The sequence below is a fragment of the Terrapene carolina genome, unplaced genomic scaffold (assembly GCF_002925995.2).
Source record: "Terrapene carolina triunguis isolate 2854851 unplaced genomic scaffold, T_m_triunguis-2.0 Scaffold62, whole genome shotgun sequence".
In the NCBI taxonomy this organism is placed as follows: Eukaryota; Metazoa; Chordata; order Testudines; family Emydidae; genus Terrapene; species Terrapene triunguis.
In genome coordinates, this window is record NW_020664413.1 from 33168339 (window position 1) to 33180087 (window position 11749).

Genomic DNA, 11749 nt, shown 5'->3' on the forward strand with positions numbered 1-11749 from the left:
TGTGTGTGTGTGTGTGTGTGTGTGTGTGTGTGTGTGTGTGTGTGTGTTTTACTGTGGAATTTTATGTAACTTGTCTAGGAGACATGACTAATGTAAATCCCTTGTGAGCTTCGAAGGAATCTTTTAAACAATGGGCTAAGACGACAAAATTAACCTTTAAAATTAAGGGGGTTTCCCCAGGAAATTTCTAGGGGGTGTACGCAAATGAACCTCCTCCAGTTATGCAAGAACTCAGCCTTTTGAAGCTTCACCCTGAGTGGGAGCCTTTGTCTGGCTGATTACCTATTTCAAAGGTGGCTTCAAAGATGAAGACAGGATAAAATAGTGGCTCTCAGGGTCCTTAGGGGGCTAGGTCTAAGCAAAAGTTGTTATGAACTGGTGACTGCAGGAGAAAACCCCGTGTGGAGTTTGAAGGACTAATCACCAACAAGAGGTAGGGGTGATCTCTGGTAAGCTTATTAGAATGCAGGTAGGTTCTTTCATTGTTTTTAATATGTTTGACCTGCGATGCCTTTTAATTTAAGAATAAATTAAGAATAAATTAAAAGTGCTTGCTTAGAAAGAGCTGTGTAGTAACTTATAACTCTTGGCAGTTACACTGTTTATCATCTCTGAGGAGAGAAGCAAAGCACGCCTGCTTAGGCATTCAGTCTTTTGGGGAATAACAGTGTTGGTGGGGAACTGTTCAGCCTGGAAATATCCTGGTGAAAAGGGAGACAGATGCAAGTCTCTGCCCAAGAGAGATGTCGGCTGAGGAGCCTGGAGCCTAGAGTGGGTGCCCTTGCTGAACCCCAGAGGGGGAATACATGTGCAGTTGCCCTGAACTGTGGCACACACTATGTGTAATTTTTAGATATGGCTACAGCAAAATGTCTAAAGTTTAAAACTCAAAAGTTGTCATGGATATAGTACTCAACAAGGGCTAGTGCCTTTGCTTGATTTGAAAATAATTACTTTGCTCCCTCATTTTTTAATTCATATGGGTCTGTTTAGCAAGACTTTGGAGTGTGAACCTCAGTTCGCTCATATTGGAGCAAATCCCCTGCACCCACTACACCACTGACATTTTGGGGATCACCCAGACCAGTAAGGGATTCTGTCACTTCTTGCCCTGTGACCTTGGGAGTGTTGATCATGTGTTGCTATGTCTCAGATCCCTGACACCAGTAGCCTGCCCCCAGCACAATGTCTCATCCTGGCTTCCACCAGCCTAGTTACTCCTTGCAGGGTAACACCTACAACCCTTCCAGTCCCAAGTCTGTCCTCCCAAAGTTCTGAACTACTGGACACTTGGACCAATCACTCCATATCTGACTTTCAGTCCCCATCCTCACAGGAAACCTGCACAACATCTTCAAAAGATGAGCCTGTGAACTTAAATTCAGAACTCTGCTGGACACTAAAAACCAAAAAAAGACTTAACAGAGACACTGGTTTTATGGCGCATTACACATCAGATGTAACACACCAGATGCCCGCTAAGCCTCCTTTGTCCTACAACTGCAAAGGTGTTAAGTGCCCACTTCATTTCAAGTGGGAATCCCTTAAACACGTGGGAATCCCTTAAACTTAATATGTATTTAGATGTGACACTCTGCCTCTTTCACCCCCAGAAGTTGGTCCAATAAAAGAAATTACCTCACCCATTTTGCCTCTCTAAACTCAGTACATATTGACTAGTTAAAATAAGTGACAAGTTCTACTGTTAGAACCCATGGCATATTTGTGTAGCTAACAGCTTTTGAGGTTCACAACACAAATAGCTCACAATTCTTTTCCTTTTATTTTTTTTTTCAAAAATAAAAACAATACAGGAAAATTAAATGCAAAAATTGTATGTATACGTATTATCCATCTACTCACTTCTAAAACACCACTGTAAAAGATTTCAGTACTTCTTGACTTCACTCCACTAAGTAAATTTTATTTCCAGACAAAAAGATGATTTTTTTTCAAATATCTCATTTAAAAAATAGATAAAAAATTACAGTATGTGTATATATAGATATATAGCATGAGTGTATATATTTTGCAGGACAGAGACAGGAAATTCACTTTTTTACACAGTTTTAGTTCCGATGTGAAGAATTTGTAGTTAAGTGCTCATTGTTATTCATTGCTAAATAAAACCTGTGTTCAGATGGAAGTAGCAATGAAAATCTCAAGCAAGCCTCACAATCATATTGTGTACTCAGGGTAATGTTTAAGGTTGTTTAAGACTAAGAAAATGAACCCTCCAGAGCCAGTACTACCCTGTCGCAGACTTGCCTATAAAAACAAACAAACAAACAAAAAAACCACTTATGGGACATAGGGTACTCTTCATCACAAAGGTGGGGCAAGTGTTCTCAGGGCAGACAGTATGGTAATAAGCACTGTGCTTAAAATATTCCAGAATAAGAGTGTCTCAGGGCAACTCTATACTTAAAACATTGCATCAGCATAGCAACACTGATGCATCTGCGCTGCTGTAGCGCTTTAATGAAGATTCTCTACGCCGACAGGAGAGTGCTCACTTGTCAGCATAGTTAATCCACTTCCCTAAGAGGCATAGCTATGTCAGTGGGAGAAGCTCTACGGGGGGGGGGGAGGGGAAGAGAGGTAAGGTTGGCATAACTACGCCGTTCAGGGGTGTGGATATCTCACATCCCTGAGAGATGTAGTTATACCATTATAGGTCTGTAATGTAGACCAGACCTTATTCTGAATTAAGTGTGTTCCACACATGAAGCTAAATCAGGAATAATTGAATTCACACACTACATTGTTATGGATTAACTTTCATGTGTAGACACACTCTTATTCATGGGAAGACTTTGGATAAAGAAAGGCTACCATTATGTTTATTTATCATCTGATTCAGCTAAGAGTCCTGTTGAAATCAATAGGATACCTAACATGGTAAAGCAGTCCTCAATATCAGTAAGGGTGGCAGAATCAACCTTTTAGTAAAACTTTTTCAATCATTCAGTGTTCAAGGGGCTCCTAAAGAACATTCCTTTGTGGTGATCAAATTAAAATTTATTGAAACACCGTATGATAGGCAGTGTGTCAACTTCTGTAATGATAATTTATGCAAATCTGACACACATTATAGGACATGAAGGTACTTGTTTACCTTGCAGTCTATAAATGACAATGTCTGAATGACAACTCTATAAGCTACAGTTTATATATGTGCTCCTATTTCACTATCTAGCTCAGTAAAACTTACCTTGTAAAGATGATACATTGAAGTCAGCAGCTGAAGTAGCTAGAGAAAGAAAAATGGTAAATTAGTTATAATGATACTATTTATTAGATACAGAACTTAACTGTGGGTTGAGGGAAAGATGTAAATTACATATGAACACTCTCATCTGAGTTTCCAAAAACAGGAAACGATAGCAGACCCCTTTCATAAGAAAGGTCTTCCCTATGTAGAAGAGTAAATATCTTAGAATTATATCTAAAACTAACCACCACCTCAGAATTTGAACTAGTATGACAGTGAAATGCACACAAATTTATATCAAAGACCAGAGATGCCACCATCTGTACATGTGCAGATTGTGCTCTAGAGCACATCAGATTAAAACTAGCACATTTGTTAATATTTCCCATCAGTAGCAAATCATAACAATCCTCTAATAAAATCAATCCGCCCACCCGCCCACCCTCCTGGATTATTTCTAATAGAGAAGGGAAGGAAATTCATTTTGGAGAAAAGTTCACCATGGGTGTTGGCTTCAGGCAATTGCTAAAAGGATGCTGATTTTAATTACCTTTATAGCCCCAGAACAAACTTCAGTAAAGCAACTGGTCATCCTTAACCAGGGGAATAGAAGTTAAATACGAAGTTCTAAAAATAAATAATATTTATGGTATTTTTTCCTTGCTTTTAATTCTGACTATAACTAAATTGTCTGTTAAACAGAAAGCTGGAGTCTGGAAAACAGTTTTCAAGTTCAAATAATGTAAATTTTTAAATTTAGTCATTTGACCTGCCCCAAATTATTGCCTTTTAGCACATACATTCTCAAATAAAAAAAAAAAGTTAGGAATAGAGTCAGGGAAAGAACCCCAGACTAATTTTATTTTTTTGTCCAAAGTAGTAAATTAGTAGAAGATAGATTGTTTCCTTCAATCAATAACTTTCTTGATCAAAGGGAGTCTCCACTGTAAGGCATAATTCCCAAACTGAGTCTGTTACTCAGATTGTGACTCAAATGAAAAAAAGAAGATATTCCACAATGAACCTGATATCTTTTGCTTGGGAAGGTCAGAGGTATTTAAATATGCTGTCAGGAGGCATACAATATAGAATAAAAACTCTTTAAATTTGGAGAGGGGTCTTTGTGATTTCTTATCTATGGGTGTTTTTGTTTTCCAAGGGGGGAAAAAGAAAAACAACAACACTTAACCTGTAGATAAACTGGTTATTTTTAATGTATTTCTATCCTAAAATGTAAACTTGTGCTTACAAATCTCAGTATAATAAAAGTAGAGCTGAGCAAAATATTGGATTTCTATCCCAAGGGAAATTTCGAAATATCAATATTTGTTTTTGTCCCAAAACGGGATGAAAAATTAAATTTAAAAATTTTCCACACCATGAAATTCTGTGAACAATTTAAATTAGTAAATGATGAAACATTTTGTTATTACATTTTTGATTGACTTTAAACATTCAAACATTTCCAAGATTAAAATGTAATATTTTTGTTTGTTAAAATAACCCAAATCACTTTGTTTCGACTTATTTCAACATTAAACTACATTTCTCCAAAGCACATAGCCCTAGCGGGAGTTGTCGTCTGGGCCCCGTTCTCTCTTATAGACCAGGCACCTTTGTTGGACCACATCTCCCATAATACACACACTCACGTGAGTCCCATAACATACAACATAACTCAGTCAGAAGGAAATCTCTTATGGGAGATGCGTCCTCCAGGCAGCCATAGGGGAGAATGGGGGCTGGAACTGCAATTCCCATATGGCAATGAGGCATAGGGAAATGCAGTTTTAATCTTTTGCTGTACTGATTCAAAACTAAATGTTGTGGGTTAGTTCAAAAAAGTAAAGATTATTAATTGGATTAAACCGTCCCAAAATAAAATATTTAATTTTAATTTTTCCACTGGAAATATCATTCTGATTGAAAATTCCCAACCAACTTGAAATAAAAGCTGTTATTTCAGATACTGCTGACTGTGGTGTATTTGGGAAGCAAACTGAGATAAATGTCTTTGAAATAAAACATACCACGTGATGATGCTATGGCAGAGAGGAAAATTTGCATTATGTCAAATGCAGGGATAATGACTATAGAAAGAAGGTACATAGCACTAGTCCAGGGAAGTCTAGCTGAATCACAAGAGCCAATGCTGACAGAACGTGTTCGCATGAAATCTCTCTCAGAAAGTCTTTGTAACAGAGGACTACAAAAAACTTAAGGAGTCCTTCATAAAAGATGGACTTGTGGATAAGGCATGGGATTGGGAGTTAGATGTGTGTGAGCAAGGCAAGTCACTTCCCTGCCTTCTGTCTCAATTTGACCATCACTAAAGTGGAGATAATACTTCTTGCTTCACAAGCCATTAACGAACTAAGCCAACCCATACCCCTGTGAAGAGCTCGTATCCTACACTGATAAGCACCATATAAATTCATACATTTTGTTAAATTAATATGCTGTTAGGTACCTGGTCATCTGACTCTGCAGGATTATAAACAAAAATAATTACTTCCCTGCTGATTTTGCACCTTTGCCATTTAGCAAGATGTGACAATTATGGGACTCTGTCTATGTACAACTTAATTCTGTTTGATATTGGGCACCCTCCTTGTTTATCCATGTGAAACTGCAAACTCCATTTTGAATGTAGGGCTGGTTTTCTTCTCTGCTATCTTTTGACATTCATATTGGACTGAAATTCTAAGGAGTGGCGAGACAGGGGAACGGGGCTTACAGATCTGGTCTTTGAAAGAGACTGGCATTAAGGATTATTAATTAGTGAACAGACCTGGCCCAGATAGAATAGGATAGTTGAAGGCTGGGGGAAGTCACTTTACTCCAACTTCTCTGCAGAGGACTGTGGTTTGGAGAGTGGAATTTCCCCAGCAGCAGTAAAAAGGTGTTGGTGAGACATATAAAGAAACACACAGCGCAACAGAGAGGAAGCTTTGGGCAGGAGACAGGAAAAGAAGGATATGCTTTCATAGCAGGGGGGTTCTGAGATAGAGATAGAGAAAAGCCAGCTGTTGTACAGGGTGGAAGATAGACTCTATGATTGAGAGAAGTCATGTGCAAAGGGCAGGAGGAGAGAAGGAGTCCAGGATGTATCCTAAGACTCTGGCCTATGCCCAAAGAACACTCCAGAGGAAACGGTAAGGCAGGGAAGTGACTGCAGGTGTGTTTTTTATTTTTGTCTAGATCTGTATACACCTCTACCCCGATATAACGCGACCCGATATAACATGAATTCAGATATAATGCAGTAAAGCAGCGCTCTGGGGGGCGGGCGGCTGCGCACTCCGGTGGATCAAAGCAAGTTCGATACAACGCGGTTTCACCAATAACGTGGTAAGATTTTTTGGCCCCGAGGACAGAGTTATATCGGGGTAGAGGTGTATTTCCTTGTGTTAACTAAAGTAAAGAGTAATTATGATTAGAAAAAATAGCAAAACATTTCTGAGTGAACTGTAAACCCATAGCTCCCACGTGGCTGGAGTTCCAAGAGAGGGCATACTTAATCTGCTGGAGAGCCTGAGGGGTCAAGTATTGGTCCAGGAGGCTATATATAAAAATATCTTACCTTTACTGACATCCAATGCATATAATTCCCTTAGTCCAAGGTCATTAAGAGATTTTGTTACATCAAGGGGCTCCTGAGACTGGTAGTTCTTCAGCAATACAGTGTGCAATGGATCAAACTCACATTTGCTGCAGATAATCGTTATGAACTCTTGAAGAGGTTCATGTGGACTCACTCTCATTACAGTCTTCTGTGTTCTCTTGTAGTTTACTACCACTCTTATTGTTTGCTGGAAAAAAAATACAAATTCTATTAAGTAACATTCAAGGATACAGACAGAGGAAAAACCCAAATTGTTACACCAACAGAATGTTGCAGCAACCATAGAAACTCCCCCACCCCTCAATAAGGGCTGTTTCACCATTGTTACAGTATTATCAACGTTACAAAGAGAACTCTGTAAGAAAAGTGTGATCAGATTTACTCTCTCAGCAAGAAAAAAAAAACGGAAATACCTGATTGATAGAATATCAGTTTTGGCTCAGACTTGGTCTACTTTTAAAAACTATGTCAACATAGCTATGTAGTTCAGGGATGTTGACCAAAATAGCTATCCTGACCTAAGATGCAGCTGTGCTGATGGAAGAATGTTTCTGTCAATGTGTTCCCACACCAATGGAAAACCCTCTTCTGTTGGCATAGCCTGCCTCTACACTATAGAGTTATGTTAGCATCACTACAGTGATGTAGCTATGCCAATGTAGTCTCCGTTGTGTAGACTTAAAGTTACAATATACTTCGCATAAGTTAGAAAGGAGGAAATGGAATGAGGAAAAAATTAATTCTGTAATTTTTGAGCGCTTCATAAAAATGATACAAATGTTTATTTTCTGCGCTCTGCAAAGCTTCTATTTCCCAGAGCATGAGGAATATCCCTCATTTATACATCTGAGCTGAAGAATTCTCAAAAGATGGAGCAATAACATGCAGAGCACACATTAAATGAAAATGAAATATAAGTAATTTGTCATCAGAAGGGTGTGTAAGTTATGGCAGTCCAAATAATGACTTATGATCAATTGATTTTCAGTTTATGAAAGGGATGCTATATGTATGTACAGTTCTGCTGCCCACAGATCATCATCTTTAGAGTTTATCAAAAGATACTTTCATGAAGGAGATTTGTAACTTTATATTATACTTCAGATTGTTGCATATAACATTTACATTCCCAAAAGAACGAACAATTAGATTTACGTCATTGTAAAATTCCAAAATGATCTAAACCCTTCGAGTTACAGACTAAAGCTCTGATCTCCATGTGATAGTATATTGTGATGCCACCAGGCCAGGCCTTGAAAATATATTCTATTGAGAAATGGCATTCAACATAAATCACAATTAGAACATTTAGATAAAAACTATCTGCCCTGGTAGACTACAATCAGAAGCTGCAGAGTACTTAATCTCTCTCCCTCTTCAGATACCACCACCATTGGTATAATTCTTACCTCTGGTATTATAGGAGTGGGCTTTTTCTTATCCATATGTTTTGGCTTTAAAATCACCTTGTCTACTTCCAGCATTCCAATAGGTGTGTTGGGTTTGAATTTAATCTGTCTCTTCTCTGACGACATCAGGTCTATGGTATAGCTTGATGGATTTAAATGATACTGTGCACAGAGAAAAATCAGCAAGTCCATCATGGGTTTGCTGTTAAATAAAAAAAAGGAGGGGGCGAGGGGAAGGTTATAATACCTTATGTTCCTATACAACCATTATATAGACCACAAAACAAAGTGCACTTCTGAACATTAGCAAAAATCATCTCTGCTCTCCTATGACTAAATAATTACGGTCAACACATCCACTTTGTAATTGTATTCTTAGATGTTGTAGATATTACTTAAAGAAAAGGCACTTTTAATATGCACATATACTTACAGAGCTACTGTGCTCCTGCAAGAGGCAATCTGCACAGAGGTGGGGCAAAATACTGCATTTCTGAGGGTGAGAGGTGTTTTTCTCTCCTGACTTGCAATACAACATGGGATTTGGCAGTGGTGGTAATTGGACAGCTGGTATATTTTATGGTCCATTTTTTCAAAATGACTCATGATTCTGATGTCCAGCTTGACATACTGAAAAGGGGTTCAATTTCCAGAAATGAAAAGCTCCTGACCTCTGAAAAGTCATCTTTTAAGATGTCTCTAGTCAAGCAACCAAAATGACCAGTCCTTTTGAAAATTTCGGCACATATGTTTAATGTATGGTATAGCACCCAAAAAATAACACTTGGGAAAAGATAGCTGGAGAAGGAAAAAGGTGCCAAAGCATACCCACTCATAACAGTAAAGTTCCCGACTTGTGGGAGCAGGATAATTAGATATTTGAACCTCAGTAACAAATTACTTGCTACGGCCATATAAAAAAAAATACTGTGAATCTAATAAAGAACACTTTCAAAGTCTATTTGCAGCTATTCATACTTTGGATTTTCCCCAAAACCAGCCTGATCTTGGCACACAATGAAACTATTTCAACTAACTCTTAACTTTACTTATTCCTTCCTGAAATGGCCTGTTTCTATACAAACATGCAATGGTGTAAAGAACACAAACATTCAATTTTTCCCAAGAACTTTGAACTGGAAGCTTTAACTCATAGATTGTATTATGATTAGATATACTGTACAAATAAGACGACTATATAAGCTAAACTGTGCTCTTCTCCCCCACCCTCCAATATGTTCCCAAATAGGAGCAGAGAAGACTTCATAAAAAGAAAGCAACAAAATTGCATCAGAGGGCTTTCATGTACTGCATACATACTATATATAAAAGTTACACAATAAAAACTATGCTAAAAGAACATTAAGGTTGCAGAGTCAAACACTCAGAAGTTAGTAAATGCCAGAATTAAGGTTGCCTGAAAAAACATTGGAGGAAGAGAAACCACCACAACCACCATCCCTCATCCACAGACACAGAATACCCAATAGCCTGGCTCTGTAGCCCAGTGGTTAGGGCACTCACCTTTTCAAAAGGGATTTCCATATCCCAGGCCAGGACCATAATTACCAGGCTGAAGAGTTTCAGAGACATATTTACAGCCATCCTGGAGCTAAGAAAACTTCCCAAAGAGATTTTAATCATAATCCAGTATCAGTGGGGTAGCCGTGTTAGTCTGTATCCACAAAAACAATGAGGAGTCCGGTGGCACCTTCAAGACTAACAGATTTATTTGGGCATAAGCTTTCATGGGTTAAAAACCCACTTCTTCAGATGCATGGAGTGAAAATTACAGATGCAGGCATAAATATACTGACACATGAAGAGAAGGGAGTTACCTTACAAATGGAGAACCAGTGTTGACAGGGCCAATTCAATCAGGGTGGATGTGGTCCACTCCCAATAATTGATGAGGAGGTGTCAATACCAAGAGAGGGAAAATTGCTTTTGTAGTGAGCCAGCCACTCCCAGCCCCTATTCAAGCCCAAATTAATGGTGTTAAATTTTCAAATGAATTGTAGCGCTGCAGTTTCTCTTTGAAGACTGTTATTGACGTTTTTTTCGTTGAAGTATGGCTACTTTTAAATCTGTTATAGAATGTCCAGGGAGATTGAAGTGTTCTCCTACTGGCTTTTCTTTGTTACCATTCCTGATGTCTAATTTGTGTCCATTTATTCTTTTACGTAGAGACTGTCTGGTTTGGTCAATGTACATGGCAGGGGGCACTGCTAGCACATGATGGTATATATCACATTAGTAGATGTTCAGGTGAATGAGCCCCTGATGGTGTGGCTCATGTGGTTGGGTCCTCTGATGGTGTCGCTAGAGTAGGTATGGGAACAGAGTAGGCAACAGGGTCTGTTACAGGGATTGGTTCCTGGGTTAGTGTTTCTGTGGTCTGTGAGAGGGAGGGATCGTTTTCCAGGATAGGTTGCAGATTGTTGATGATGATAATCCAGACACACAAGGGGGCCGAAGTAATGTTGCACAGGCAAACTTAATTCTGGCATTTCCTAACTTTTGAGTTGACTGCAACCTTAATGTTCTTTACTATGTTTTTTTTAAACATAGTAATATTATATGTTATTGCAGGAAGTGGAAAAGCTGTGGTCCATTTCCTCAGCACCTGCTTGCTATACACACAACCTTGTGGTGAAGGGATTAATTCATTAGCATTGGAATATAACTTCAATTTCTAGGAGCATATCAAACCAATTATAGAATGTTCAAAATCCATACACATTCCCAAAGCAATCATGAAACTAAGCAGACTTTGAGGCAGTGTTGTCTAGAATTTTGTCCTAGGCACAATTCTGTGAATAAAATTATTTTGAAGGAGAATAGGTAACTTAAATTTATCTTCACAGACATAAGACACATAGAAAGAGGTGTCTTTGCTTAGCAAAGACTGAATGTAAGTAATAGGAGGAGGTTGGTTGTTTTTTTTTTTTTAATGCCATGATTTAATTTTTAACTTTTAAAATTAACCCAGGTTATGATTCCTACATTTAAACTAGTTCTTGCTGGTTCTAGCACTGCTTATTTCCTGAGCAAGCTTCATTTAGGCTTCAGGGCTGGAATCATAGCCCTGGACACACAACAAAACAAGCACACTTTCAAATGTTGGAATTATACAAAAGAACATACTCCTAAATTCAGGATCATGTTAGCAGAGGGATGCTTTACCGTCCATCTGCCACCACTGAGCACTAGGATATTATAGGCTAAATTCTGCTCTATTTTTGTTTATTCTTTCCTCTTCATCTTCTAGAGGAAAAGTCTCATTACCTGCTAAAACAGCAGGAGGCAGCACTTGCCTAAAAAAAAAAAAAAAATCTGATTCAAAGGCATCAAGTAGCCTACAATCTTGTACTGGGTGTGTGTGGGAGGATAGAAAAAACAACTTCTGTGCCATCATCCCGTCGGTACATGCCCGCCTGAGGGGTGCAGTGAGAAACTCATCTGTAAGCTCTTCACAAGATCCACTGGTCTACAATTTTT

General features: G+C 38.5%; 1 protein-coding gene across 1 annotated transcript in view; it reads right to left on the reverse strand.

Moving 5' to 3' along the window:
- The window catches only part of COBLL1 (cordon-bleu WH2 repeat protein like 1), a 50684-nt gene that overhangs the window by 29149 nt on the left and 9786 nt on the right, over positions 1-11749 (reverse strand). Inside the window, exons 3-5 of the mRNA XM_026647503.1 lie at positions 8249-8450; positions 6798-7026; positions 3215-3253 (exon numbers count right to left, since the gene is read on the reverse strand). Of these exons, the coding sequence (XP_026503288.1) occupies positions 3215-3253; positions 6798-7026; positions 8249-8450 (470 nt within the window). The remainder of the gene's footprint in view (positions 1-3214; positions 3254-6797; positions 7027-8248; positions 8451-11749) is intronic.